Below are 13,462 nucleotides of genomic sequence, written 5' to 3'. Positions count from 1 at the left end.
TGATGGATGGATCTGGAGGGTGTACAGCAAGATGGATCGATGGATAGCAGTACGTTGGATCCGATTCCAACAGCATGGGTAGACTGATGGAGGATATGATGGGATAGGTAAAGAGGAGGTTGACTTGGCTCATCGATGTTCCAGGAACGGTAGTGATATGGAGGATCTGATGCAGGACCGGACCGATAGAGGAGATGATGGATGGATGATGAATGGCTAGTAGGATGGGTGACTGGATGGAAGGATAGTAGGACGGATGATCTGATGGATTGCTTGATTGAATGGCTGCTATGAGGAAGATGGAGTATCCCAGTGCTGGATGAGAGTTGTAGAGAGGCAGACAGTAACCGTATATGATGACAGTAGACGGTCATCACTCCATTAAGACCGATCATCTCAATAACGCTTCCGGCAGAAAAATGCAAATGTCCCTGGCCTCAAATTATTAACTTCTTCTTTTTCGTCGCTATCGTCCAGGCCTCGTGCCAAAGGATGCTCTCATTCCTCCACCTGATCCGAAATCTTGTGCTATTGTCGATCAGACTGGGTATCCAACCCTTCATTCTGTCTACCGTGTCCTCAAAAGTGTGGGAGAGTTAGTTACTGGCCGTTTACAGGCCCCACGAGGGGTGCCGGAGAGTTGGGCCCAGAGCTCTTCTTCATCTTCAGCGTCAGTGGGAACGGGTAGTCATCGGGTTCCTCTTCCTCACTATGATATGGGTCAGTCCATGTTCAAGACGTATCAAGGCAGCCAAACTTACGGCAACCTCCATGCGATGTAATCTTCCGTGCTTAGACCCTCTTTGCCCTCTTGCAATGAAGCGAAATCACCTGGCGTCATCATACCAGTTCGATCCCGAGGCGATCCTGGCACAGAGAGTGGTCGAGAGATCTTCTGTTCCGTGCCGCCGATGATATCATCGAACTCGTCGGCGTCCGTGAAGGAAGCAGGATATGCGCGGCGTAAGGCAAGCTGTCGAGCCTTGACATATTCCATGCCCATTCGTTTCCAGTCTAGAAGATCGCTGAGGCGCTCGGTGCGATTTCGCTGATTAATCCGTTGCCTCCGGGATTTATTGGCGAATTCGAACATGTAGTCGGTCAGTTGATTGACTGATTCGTCCACACCCTTAGTACGACGATCTACAATGTAGATCCCGTAGTCCGAGGAGTTCTCGATAAGCTCCTGGATCAAATATTAGCCGCAGTCGCCGATAAGTAGAGGCACATGTTCGAGTAGTTGAGTCTGTAACGATGCTCCTACTTTTCCTGAGCACTTACCTCCATATAACAACCGAAGCCAGAGAGGTTAGTGGTAATTGACGGCACTCCCATGACTGTACATTCCGCCTGTTGAACAATTAGCGTCGATTGCTCACAAGTATATGAGCTAATACTTACAGGTGTATAACCCCAGGGTTCGTAATAGGAAGCAAAGACGCCGAGGTGAGTACCTCGAACAAAGTCGTCATAGTCCAGGGACAAAACTGGGTTCGCAGAGTTCAAGAACTCTGGATGGAAGACGACTTTGACACGGTCGTGTGTGTTATTGAAGAGTTGGACGCGGCGCAGTTGATTCAGGACTGGATCCTCAGAATCATTAACCATGTTGTGGGTGACAATGGGCGGAAGACCGTGGCGTTTCATGGCAAAGAGTCGCCGTCTAAGCAAAACCCGATCAGCTGGAGTGATGAGCTCCTTGTCGTCAGGCATTGGATCTCCCTCCTTCCAGTGAACAGCCCTTTCGAACAACCTCCGACCAATTCCATGCTGAATGTTGGAAACAGTGTCGGCCAAAGACTTTGTCACAGCTTGGCCTTTGAGCGACTCGACCGAGAGGGATGTTGTCTGCGCTGGCATGATCAAAAATGCCACAATTGTTGTCTTGCTGCCTGCGCTCTGCATGCGATAGTTCAGTCTCGCCAGCGATTCAATGAACATATCCACACCCTTATTCCGATATTCGTATCGACCCGCAGTGAAGTAGTAAAGCGTGTTCTCCAGGTCAAAGTCCAGACAGCCATAGAAGTGTCCCCGTACGAACTCGTGGATCTTTTCTTTCTGTACCGAGTGGAGGTTTTGGAACTCATGGACAGCGGAGAATTTCTTAACATTCAGACCATTGGGGAGGACCCCGTCAGGTTTCCGCTTCAACAGATGCTCGCTCTCAAAGGCGGTGATATGGGAAACAGTCGTGAAGACGTCGGCAGAGTGAGCTGATGCTCGTTCAATGCAGTATCGATGGTAGATTCCACGTTTCCCTGCCTCTGCATCCACATCAAAGAATTGTAGGTTGTTGTAAAAGTCGACTGAGCCGGCGCAGAGGTATCGACCGAGGAGCGTGGCGTGTGTGGTGAAGATGGTGGTCAAGTCCATCTGACGTTTCTTGGTCAATGGTAGGGCGACCCCGGCGAGCCATTCGTGGAAGTGGGCAATGACTGCGCGGTCAGTCTCACGAGCGATAAACTGGATCATCGTCAGCGATAGCATAGATTAGCGCCATCTCAAGCACTTACTTCACCCAAAAACCATGCCACCAAATATCCAAACACGATGGCTTCATTTGTCTCATGATCTCCGGCAGGAGAAGGGATACCAGCGGCGGACCATAGGTCACCTTTCCATTCATCCAACCACCGGTAACCAGTCCCAGTATTGATGAGGAGTACCCTCGGAGCGCCTTCGATAAGCCAACGGCCGTACATGAGCTCGATCCCGCGTTCCTGCATAGATGAAATGGTATCTCGAAGAGGGCCCGGTGGCGGATCCAGGGTTTCAACTTCAACTGCGGCCTGCAACGGTTAGCTCATGCCTGCATTCAATTTTCGTCCTGCTTACCGAGTTCTTGTTGAGAGGACCGATGAGCGTATACCGGTCGCCATATTCTGCTGTTGTCACGGGCGCTTTAGACTTGAGCACTGAGTAGATGCCACCCACTGGTCTGGATTAGCACATGCGTCATGTAAACAGATTGGCTGGTGATCGTACCTCGATTGGCAACCTCGGTTGCAACTTCGAAGAGCAGATGGTTTTTAATATCCCTCTTCTTTTCCGTTTCGCCGTTCATGTTGCCGGTCCTGTTTCGTGTGCCTTTGTTGACAGAACAAGGTCCGTGGTGTTTATCGATTGGGCGGAAAACGCAGACGAGAGCTTACCCCACAGCCTGCGGAAGCTTGCAGGTAGGATTCACAGCTTAACGATAGGAGGGTAAGAGGTCGAAAGGTGAAGGTGAGGGGGTTGCCGAGCTCTCGTGATAAGCTCGAGTCAACAATTCCCGCTGGCAAGAAGAAATACAGGAGATGGCAATCCGTGAATGGCGTTACGAAGGCAACTGTTGAAAAGAAATTGAGGCAGGCTGGGACGATGGCACCACAGCAAGCGATCTCTGGGGGCAGGGCGTGTGTGGATGAAAGTAGGGAAGCTCCACTGCAAGACAAGGGAAGCAAAAAGATCCAGTTCGTGGCTTTTTATCGAAACTGAAATTCCAGCAACAGTACAGCTTTTCTGAAGTTTATTCCAGGTGACAGCAGGCACAGAAATCCAATGTGAGGACAACAAAGGTTGGATGGAAAATTATGCTGCTTGTCACTTTCAAGAGATGGGATAATGGTAGGGACATGACGGCATTGAGGAGAATCATACGACTATTACTTTTTGAACGGTGGGTTGAAGCTCTCTTTGGCACGGCGACCGCACCTGGCACCTGTGGGAAATGCACAATGACGGATTGCACGTCATTTAGGGTTACGGCCTCCCAGATTGGGCCTAGCAAGGCCTAGATAGCCCAGCTGTTAGGCCCAAAGCCGGGGCTATCGAGGCCCAGCAGTACCACTGACTCCCCTGGCCACATCTGTGGGCACCCACTCGATGCCCACTAATCCACTCTCCAGCCCCTATGCCGCTTCTGATTGAGGGAAATTGCTCCCCCCAACCTTCTTGCAGGAGCTTTTTGCCCCGCATTCTGTCTCGCCTCCTCGCCTGCGAGGCCCATTCTTTCTCAAACACCCCAATACCTTGGAAAACATGTGAGATGGTTGTGTTGCTATGCTGACGGATTTGCTCTACTCGGCACAATAGCTCCAATCATGTCGCTCACCTTCTCGGTTGCATCTCCGCCCACAGGACCTCAGTCTTCAAGTTTCCCAGCACATCTCGGAGGATTGAAGCGATCGTTCGATGCGGACGAGATGTTACGCTGCCCTCTATGACAGCAACCCTTTTGTCCGTGAACACCGAGTATCATGGCGGAGAGGAGCGTTTCACGATGGACACTGATCTGGTGCTTGATGCTAGCGTCGTGGGATAGCATTGCTAATAGCTTGAAGCAGCAACCCATTGCGCAGTATGCCAGAAAGCTGAATCTCATCTTCATTTTGACCGATGACCAAGACCTCCATATGGACTCCCTCTCGTATATGCCCCTTCTAAAACAGCACGTGGGTGACCATGGGACTTCCTTCCGAAGACATTACTGCACAGTGGCTTTGTGTTGTCCATCCAGAGTCAGCATGTGGACTGGCAAGGCTGCTCATAACACCAATGTAACCGACTTACATCCTCCCTGGGGTCAATCCTGTCCTTTCTCATCTTTGACGTCGCGCACAAGACTCACCAAAAGCAGGTGGATATCCAAAGTTTGTCAGTCAGGGCTTCAACGACGCATACTTGCCTATTTGGCTTCAGGAAGCTGGTTATGATACCTACTATGTGGGCAAGCTGTTCAATGCTCAGAGCACGTCCAACTACGACAAGCCGCATGCAGCAGGGTGGACTGGTTCCGATTTCCTACTTGACCCCTACACGTACGAGTATTACAATGCCACTTTTCAACGGAACAAGGATCCTCCTACAAGCTATCAAGGTGAATACTCCACGGATGTGATGGCGCAGAAGGCATTTGGCTTTCTCGACGATGCAATTGAGGCGGATCGACCCTTCTTCCTCACCATCGCGCCAACAGCTCCGCACAGTAACGTCCATTTCAACAACAACACAGCAGAGCAATCTATGCCTCGACCTGCCCCGCGCCACAGAAGTCTCTTCCAGGACACAAGAGTCCCTCGAACTCCCAACTTCAACCCCGATGTGTCGAGTGGTGCTTCCTGGATCCTCACATTAGCCAAGCAGAATCAATCGAACCTCGATTACAACGATGAGTGGTACCGCAACCGCCTTCGTGCACTGCAGGCTGTGGATGAAATGATTGGTGGCGTGGTGGACCACTTGGAACGAGCTGACATGTTGGAGAATACCTATCTTTTCTTCTCGACTGACAATGGCTATAGCATCGGACAACATCGAAGGCAGCCCGGAAAGCAGTGTGCATTTGAGGAAGACATAAATATTCCGTTGATCGTACGAGGACCTGGTGTGCCGGAGGGCCATCTTACAGAAATCGTCACATCGCACATCGACCTGGCGCCCACATTCCTGAGTCTCGCAGGTGTTGCGGATGCACAGATAGCACAATACGAACTGGATGGCAGTGTGATACCGTTCCACCTATTGGACTCGCTGCATTCGGAGCAAGCATGGCCTCAAGAGCACGTCAACGTAGAAATGTGGGGGATCATCATGTCGGAGGGAGAACATGGCTTCGTCCTCTATCCCAATCATACCTACAAGGCACTCCGGGTCATTGGTGACGGCTATGATCTACTCTATACCGTGTGGTGTAGCAACGAGCATGAGCTGTACGACATGACTAAAGATCCGTGGCAAATGGACAATATCTACGTTGAAGGAACCAGATCTTATAATCTGGCTATGCCTGCTGCAGGATTCAGTGACCGACCGTCTTCTGCCACATCACTTGCAAGTACCGAACAAATCCTCTCGAGTGTCAACGTCACCACCACAATATCGCACCTCTTGTCCCGCCTCGATGCTCTTCTTCTAGTACTCAAAACTTGCCAAATGGACGAGTGTCGATACCCATGGTCGGCCCTCCATCCAGCCGGCAGCGTGCACAGCCTCCGCGACGCGTTGGATTCGCGATTCGACGAATTCTATCGCACGAGGCCGAAAGTGCAGTATGACCGGTGTGAAAGGGGATACTTCCCTGCTAGTGAAGGGGCGATGTGGCATGGAAGTATGTCTTTTAGATCAATGGAGCACGAAGTGTGGATCGATCCGCGCTGAAGGAGGACGATTAATGACTGCACTTTCTAACCAGCGTCTCTTCGTCTCGAGAACTCCCATCTATTCATCGAAGCCCTTCCGAGTCATCACGCGCCGAAATCATTTGCTCCTCTTATAGATCTTTGCCAGGTATGCATCAAACACACCTTTCTTCAGTCCCTCGCTCTCATCCACGGCCGCGATCATTCCACGCAGCTCTCCAACACGCTTCTCCTCGTAGTCTTGATATCTCTTCTCTAGTTGTAGCTCGTTGTACAAGTCCTTCACCTTTGCCTCCTTTGCATCATCCTTCTGCCCGTAATTCTCGTCCAGCAGCTTTCTTTGCTCCGGTGTGCAAATCAGCAGTGCTTGATTGACCAACCACCCACACTTGTTATCCTTGATGTCTGTGCCAATCTTGCCGATGACCGAGGGATCGCCAAACGCGTCCAGATAGTCGTCTTGGACTTGGAAGTATTCGCCTAGTGGGATGAGAATGTCGTGTGCTTGTTTCAAGTTCTTGGGAGTGGCGAGGCCAAGGTAGTGTAGGGCTAAAGCCACGGGGAGGTAGAAGGAGTAGTACGCGGTCTTGTAGATGACGATGAAGGTGTACTTGGTCATGGAGAAGTTACTCAGATCAACCTGGTCTTCTGGTGCAGTGATCAGATCGCACAACTGGCCCAATTCCGTCTGCCAAGTGACTTCGTGAAAGAGCTCGACCAGGTCAATGTAGGCGGCGTGGCTGCGGAAGTGTTTCTTTAGAATGAGGTAGATAGAGGACTCGAGCATGAAGGCATCGTTGATGGCGATCATTCCCACCCCTGGATGACGGTACCAGCACGGTTCTCCGCGACGGGTTATGCTGGCGTCCATGATATCGTCGCTCACCAGGAAGAATGCTTGCAGTAACTCGGTGAGCCATCCCAGGGTTGCGAGGTCTTTGAATTCCTGAGGGGACAAGGGCCTCCCGAGGAGCTGGATGGCAGTGTCTGGTACTGACATGCCTCTGTTCAGCTTCCCCGTGGGGGTGTTCACATTGAGAGACTGGTAGGAGGAATTAGCCTTGAGAGTGCGCCAATGCGAGGAATTCGGTGGAGGTAGGTACCTTTTCGAACCATTGCAAAGCATTTGCTGGGAGATTGAACTTGCGACATTCCCCCAGCAGATCCTCGACCAGCGAGGGAAAGACCTTTTCGAACTCTGCTCGCGTTGTCTTCGTCGCCATTTTGAGCGGCCGACTTGATTTTTTGGTTTGATCGACAAAGTCGGTGGGCGGAGGGGGGAACAAAGAACTTTTTGGAGAAGCGGCCCTGGCGAGAACGGAGGCGGCTTCACCGAGTGGCGCCGCCAAGTTGTGGCTCGTCAGGAACAGGAAGCGCAGCCTCCCCGCAAGTCAGCCTAGGTGATACTCGTATGTTCCCAGTCATCCATTTTTTATTCTGGTGTTCACATCTCACCCTCGTCGCACTCATGGCTTCGCGACCCTCGACTCCCACACCCCAGGCTGCGGCCGGGCCAAAGTCCCCGCTGACCCCAGAACAAGTGAGGCGCCTAGAGATAGACCGCCTGAAAGCAAAGGCGTTGCGTGAACAACGAGAGGCGGAGGCCGCAGCCACAGCGAGCCTTAATCGATCAGATCCTCCTACCAGCGCAGGTCAGAAGCGCTCGTTTGCCACTTTCGCTCAGACTTCTGTACCTCCCACAAGCCGCGATGCCAGAAACGAGGTCGATAATCGTCCTCTCGAGGCCATCCAACCTGCGCGCAACTTTGCCAAGTACGTCGACTATGATTTCAGTAAGATGGCAGACACAAAGGGTGGGTTTTTGACTGCAGAAGATGATCCGTACAACAAGGCGATGCACGCCGATGAAAAGGATCAAAAGCCCTCGCATATGACTCAAAAGGAATGGGAAAGACAACAGCTGCTCAAGTCGCTACGGAATCGACAGGCGGGACCTTTCGAACCAGGTATCAGTGCAATCCCTGACCAGACTACAAGGTCATGTCGAGAATGCGGAACTCTGGAGGTGGATTGGAAATGGCTCGATGTCTTCCATCTTGCTGTATGCAACGCTTGCAAGGAGAAGTTCCCAGAGAAATACAGCCTGCTCACAAAAACGGAGGCGAAAGAGGATTATCTTCTTACAGATCCAGAGTTGAAAGACGAATCCCTTCTCCCACATCTCGAAAGACCTAACCCACACAAATCTACATGGCACAATATGTTTCTGTATCTGCGCTGTCAGGTGGAGGAATATGCATTTTCGGACAAGAGATGGGGTTCTGCTGAAGCTTTGGATGCAGAGTTTGAGAAGAGGGAGACGGAGAAGAAGAGGAGGAAAGAAAACAAGTTCAAGTCAAAGCTGGCTGACTTGAAGAAGAGGACAAGAGTCGAGGCATATCAGAGGAGCAAGAAAGGCGGCGGTGGAGGAAATTTTGGAGACGACATGAGCGGTGGCAAACACGTCCACGAATTCGGTCGGCCGATTGACAATCCGGAGACTGGATTCCCTGTCAAGACATGCATGACATGCGGACTGGAAGTCGAAGAACTGGAGTTGTAAGATAGCAATAAATATGATACCCCTTAGTAAATGAAATCGAAGACTCGACGAGAGATGTGCAATAATTTGATCTATATGCCTTGGGACTTCCAAGGCGTAGTAAAATGGCGCCCTGAGAATATATCTCTTCCTCGAGTGAGTCTATTCCTGGAAAACCGAGCAAAGGGAGACGCAGAGGCAAACTGTAAGCCCTGGCTGGTACTGGTATTTGGTAGTAGTGAGGAGCAAGCGATGATAGGTGGAAGGTTTTCTTTAGTCGCAGTCAACCGCCGCGTTGGCGCTAGGTCGGGGCTGGCTGCAAGCCGTTCCCAAACCCGGGGAGGGAAGTTGCTGCAACTGCTGCTCGCGCTTCTAACCACCAGGAGACGACCTGAACCATCAACCAGCTCGACTGTCCTTCACCCTGCCAGCCGTCCACCCTTTTCCATTCCTGCCGAGTCTGTCTTCGTCCGCGTCCCTCAGCGTCTGCATCATAGATTTCTCGTCCCCCTTACCACCACGAGTTCTCCGCATCGACTGAAATTATCCCGACCGAAGCTAGCGTGACCCTTTCCGAATCTCACAGTCCACCAACATGGCTAGATGAGAGAGACACACGCATCTGAGCGCCAGAAAGCGCATAATGGCGTGGCAGCCCGGGGCTGGAGGGGGCGGCGTAGGAGGAATGGCCGGCGGAGAAGCGAACGGTGTTCAAGCGTACACGCTACAAGGTAGACAACTTTCTCTCTACGATCCTGGGTCAAGTGCTGACAGCTGCAACCAGGTGTTATGCGATTTTTACAGACAGAATGGCACCGCCATGAACGAGACCGAAATGCCTGGGAAATCGAACGCGAAGAGATGAAGAACAGGATAGCCATACTCGAAGGAGAGACCAGAACGAGCAAAGGCATGCGGGTTTCCCTGGAACGACATGTTAAATTGCTGGAATCAGCACTTAAAAAAGAGCGCGAGAAGGTCAAACATGCTGCGAAAGGTGAAACAGTTGACCATTCCAAGGATGCCAAAGAACTGGCACGGGAAGAATTAAAGGCCATCAACAACGGTATGCTATCTCGCGCATGCTTCTGTCTAACGTTATTAACTCAACGCAGATTTGCACGTCAAAGGAATCAGCCAGTTCGACGCCGAAATTGATCCTGAGAACCCACTAGGTCAGGGAATCCGACAAGAAAAAGAACGTGACAAGTCCAGAAGCTTCCTCTCAAAATGTTCGTCAGAAATCACGTACCACGTCCTACCTACAGCCCACGTACCTCCTGATGTAAACGACCTTGCGACCTCGACCAACGGCAACCATGTCTTCCAAGGCCGGCAACCTACGCAACAAGAGCTCCAAGAAGCATATCTACAGTTACAACAAGTCAAACAGCAGCATCGCAACGTGGCCATGGTCCGAGAAAACGCTTCTCAGCCACCGACGCAGTTCGCCGAACCTTCACCACTGAGCCGGACGAGTACGCAGATCAACACTTCAGAACTCCAGCCCGGTGCAGCTGACAGGAGGTTACCTGAACATATCATCCAATCTGTTCCCGTGGTGGACCCCAGGAAAAACTTCTACAATGAGCAAATTCCGGTCATCGAGGATCAAGTGGAGTCGATAACACACAGTTTCGACGCCTATGGACAAGAAATTCCTTTGAAAGAGCCAGTAGAGATACGGGCAATGGACGAACCGAAGCAAGAAATGGCCGACGCGTGGGATTTCGATGATGGACCAGCCCCTTCCGAAAAGACGTCTGAAGTAGCTTCGCCACACAGACCAGACACCGAAATCTTCCCCAGCGCCAACATGATTCCTTCCAAGTCTCCACCCCGAGCACCAGGTTCCTATCGTCGAAAGAGCTCGGGGGCAAGACGACGGAGCGAAGGCAGCAATGATGTGCGGGAATTAGCAGTCAAGTCAGATGCCTCACAGTTCAAAGTCAGGTTTGCTATGAGGGGTCATCTGGATGTCGTCCGCTCCGTCATTTTCACAGGCGGCGGCAGCCCATCCGAACCCGAATTCTGCACGGCCAGCGACGACGGTGGAGTCAAGAGATGGCACATTCCGGCGTCTTATGGCCACAACGTTTCTCTCGGGGATGATTTGGACAGAATTGCTCATTTCACCCACCGAGGACATATCGGAGCCGTCTGTTCGTTGGCGGCATGTCCAGCTTCACCGAATTTCTCCAGCGGCGGCCGGGCAGTCGGAGATGGTTGGATCTTCTCTGGTGGCGAAGATGCCACCGTCAAGGTCTGGGAACGTGGTCGAGTCGATGCAAAGGCCACCTTGGAAGGCCACAAAGATGCTGTCTGGGCATTATGCTGTCTCCCGGGGTCAACAGGCACAATTCTCGGGGATCGATGTTCACAGTTCGGTGGACCGGATCGTGTCCTCCTCGTGGCTGGTGGCGCCGACGGCACCATTCTGATCTGGGCTGTCAGTACCCCGCCACAATTGACCTCGCCGCAAGCCAGTAGTCGATCGGCCAGAGGGAGTAGAAGAGCCAACTCGATATCTGCCGGCTCGAATTTCCCCAGCTCACCTCAACCGAGTATCGCCAGCACGACTCCTTTCAACTACAGTTTGGTGCATCGCATAGAACGGGCAGATAAACCGGCGCCTACATCGATTTCGCCATTGGGCGCGCATGGCGAAAATTTTGTTGTTGGTTATACGGACGCGAGTGTCCTGGTGTTTGACACGCGGACAGGGGAAGAGATTGTCGGAATGGCCAGCCAAGAGACTTACGATGGTACGCCGAACACGGGCATCAACGCAGTTGTTGCCAGCAGCGCGGGCTTCGACACAAGGGACTCGGTCGCACCTGGTCGACGTGGATCGATGGGTGAAGAAGACGTGGTCCATGGCGCAACCGGTTCAGAAGGTGGTGTTGAAGGGGTCGTGATTGCTGGTTATGAGGATCGGTATATTCGTTTCTTTGATGCAAACAGTGGTACGTTATCTTTTTGTTTTTGCACTGAATGACCCCCCGAGGCTGACTTCTCTTCTCCCAGGGCAATGCACATACACCATGCTCGCACATCCATCGGCGATTTCTTCCTTGTCATTAAGTCCGGACGGTAAAGAATTGGTATCAGGGGGTCACGATGCAAGTTTACGGTTTTGGTCACTCGAGAAACGCAGCTGTACACAAGAGATCTCGAGTCATCGTATTATGAGAGGGGAAGGAGTATGTGGTGTCGTGTGGAGTCCTGATGGAAGATGGGTCATCAGCTGTGGTGGAGATGGCGCCGTGAAGGTGTTTTCGAGAAGTTGATGTTGGTATGATGACGGCGATCATGGAGACCTGTGATCTGTATCCATTTTGAAGATAATGAAACCTGCCACAACTCCTCTCAAGTGTTCTGGCCTGCGCGTGCATAAGTATGCGGCGCCAAGTTGGACTGTGAAATGGTGGGGTGGATGAATTCTAGTTCTTCTTGCCTTGTTCCACACCGATCTCGCTTCTGCCGGTTATCTCGGATCTACTCTTGTGTTACTCTGATGGAGAAGGACCACAGGGGATTGGGTGTTGCAAGCCTCGCGGCAACGCAAGCAACTACTAGTACTACTTCTAAGTAGTACTGAGTAGTAATCCAACTTGAATTTGATGGCCATCAAGAGCAGCAGCAGTTTTTCGTTGACAGCGTCCCTCCTCAGGAATACTTACTTAGTACTATGTCTTCAAATCCTTTCCTTGTCAAGTCAAGCAGATCACGTACCGAAATGCGAAGAAAAGAAAGACCAGAGGGATTGGGGGCGGCAGGACGCGAGATCTTGTCGCAAGAACTTGGAAGTACTAGTACCTACTAAGAATCGAATCTGGTGGGCTGTTGAGACCCATGGTATCTGTCTGGTCTTGTGATCTTAACGTTCGAACAGTGCTGTGGCGGCTAGAGTGGACGAGGCTGAGAAGAAGAGAGAGTCTTGGTACCGCACTTGCATCTCAGTCTCGCTGCTCTCTCGTGCTGATACAACTTGAAGTTAGAACCTTTGCTGTGCTCGTCAACAAGGCCTAGCCGTCAGTTAGTCACGTCGTGTCGTGGTATTGAGCGACGTCTTGCAACCACGAGAAACCAAGATGAAAGATGAGGACAGTGTCTAGTCAAACCAGGAGCACCCTGGGTCCGAGAGAGCTGGTCATTTTGCTTTAGTAGAGTCTGAAGCCGGAGTACTGGTCTTGACCGTCTCGTCATGAGTGTCTGTCGCAAAGTGCCGACAGAGCTCGTCTGGTAAACATTATTGTCTCCTCTCAATCAAACACAACTGCCGTGGCGTATGTTGGGAGGATATCGCTCATGAGGATAGTATAAGACAGGGGAGAGACTTTCCACTTACACATCATAATTACATACTCGGTACTAGTAGACAACCGAGAGCGACTAGAAAAGAAAGCAAGAGGAGCCTGCTCCTTGTACTCTGCTATCTACGACTGCTAGTAGGAGTAATACTTCGTACTTGCTACTTTTGGCGGAGGTGAAGGTCACGTGAATGCCAGAAGCAGCTTGCAGCCAGTGACAGATCTGGTCCCAAAAGGCAACTAAGCTAGATTAGGAAGTTTTGGTGACTCGTTTACGGCCACGACAAATTCGTGCTCAAGGGCAGTTTACTGTTACTTCAGCACGGCATCACGATACACCTTGGAGTGATAATGGCATCATAGCTTCCAGTTTAGTACTAGGGAGAGCTCGCGGTGGCATAGCGACACCAGTCCTGAGGGTACTCGTACCTCCACCGTGATGGAGTTCGTCAACAATATCGTAAGTGTAGTCTCTCTGCTTGAAC

General features: G+C 51.5%; 5 protein-coding genes across 5 annotated transcripts; 3 read left to right on the top strand and 2 right to left on the bottom strand.

Moving 5' to 3' along the window:
• Positions 1–600: 600 nt before the first annotated feature.
• Z517_06992 (glycogen [starch] synthase) lies at positions 601–3,067 on the bottom strand (the record flags this gene model as incomplete). The annotated part of the gene is made up of 7 exons (XM_013428731.1): positions 601–709; positions 762–1,186; positions 1,282–1,350; positions 1,402–2,466; positions 2,517–2,792; positions 2,839–2,936; positions 2,989–3,067. 7 exons carry the CDS (start codon positions 3,065–3,067, stop codon positions 601–603), a joined length of 2,121 nt encoding a protein of 706 aa, XP_013284185.1.
• A 1,174-nt stretch (positions 3,068–4,241) lies between these two features.
• Positions 4,242–6,141, top strand: Z517_06991 (uncharacterized protein; the record flags this gene model as incomplete). Its single annotated transcript, XM_013428730.1, has 2 exons — positions 4,242–4,566; positions 4,622–6,141. The coding sequence occupies 2 exons, from the start codon at positions 4,242–4,244 to the stop codon at positions 6,139–6,141; spliced, it is 1,845 nt and encodes a 614-aa protein (XP_013284184.1).
• Positions 6,142–6,240: 99 nt separating this feature from the next.
• Positions 6,241–7,345, bottom strand: Z517_06990 (farnesyl pyrophosphate synthase; the record flags this gene model as incomplete). The annotated part of the gene is made up of 2 exons (XM_013428729.1): positions 6,241–7,164; positions 7,226–7,345. 2 exons carry the CDS (start codon positions 7,343–7,345, stop codon positions 6,241–6,243), a joined length of 1,044 nt encoding a protein of 347 aa, XP_013284183.1.
• Positions 7,346–7,590: 245 nt separating this feature from the next.
• On the top strand, positions 7,591–8,685 carry Z517_06989 (DNA repair protein; the record flags this gene model as incomplete). The annotated part of the gene is made up of 1 exon (XM_013428728.1): positions 7,591–8,685. The coding sequence occupies one exon, from the start codon at positions 7,591–7,593 to the stop codon at positions 8,683–8,685; it is 1,095 nt and encodes a 364-aa protein (XP_013284182.1).
• A 622-nt stretch (positions 8,686–9,307) lies between these two features.
• Z517_06988 (uncharacterized protein) lies at positions 9,308–11,761 on the top strand (the record flags this gene model as incomplete). The annotated part of the gene is made up of 4 exons (XM_013428727.1): positions 9,308–9,395; positions 9,449–9,730; positions 9,780–11,601; positions 11,692–11,761. The coding sequence occupies 4 exons, from the start codon at positions 9,308–9,310 to the stop codon at positions 11,759–11,761; spliced, it is 2,262 nt and encodes a 753-aa protein (XP_013284181.1).
• Positions 11,762–13,462: the final 1,701 nt, after the last annotated feature.

The sequence above is a fragment of the Fonsecaea pedrosoi genome (genome assembly GCF_000835455.1).
Source record: "Fonsecaea pedrosoi CBS 271.37 unplaced genomic scaffold supercont1.4, whole genome shotgun sequence".
NCBI lineage: Eukaryota > Fungi > Ascomycota > Eurotiomycetes > Chaetothyriales > Herpotrichiellaceae > Fonsecaea > Fonsecaea pedrosoi.
The sequence above is the reverse complement of the archived record's forward strand: the minus strand, read 5'-3'. Positions and strand labels throughout refer to the sequence as shown.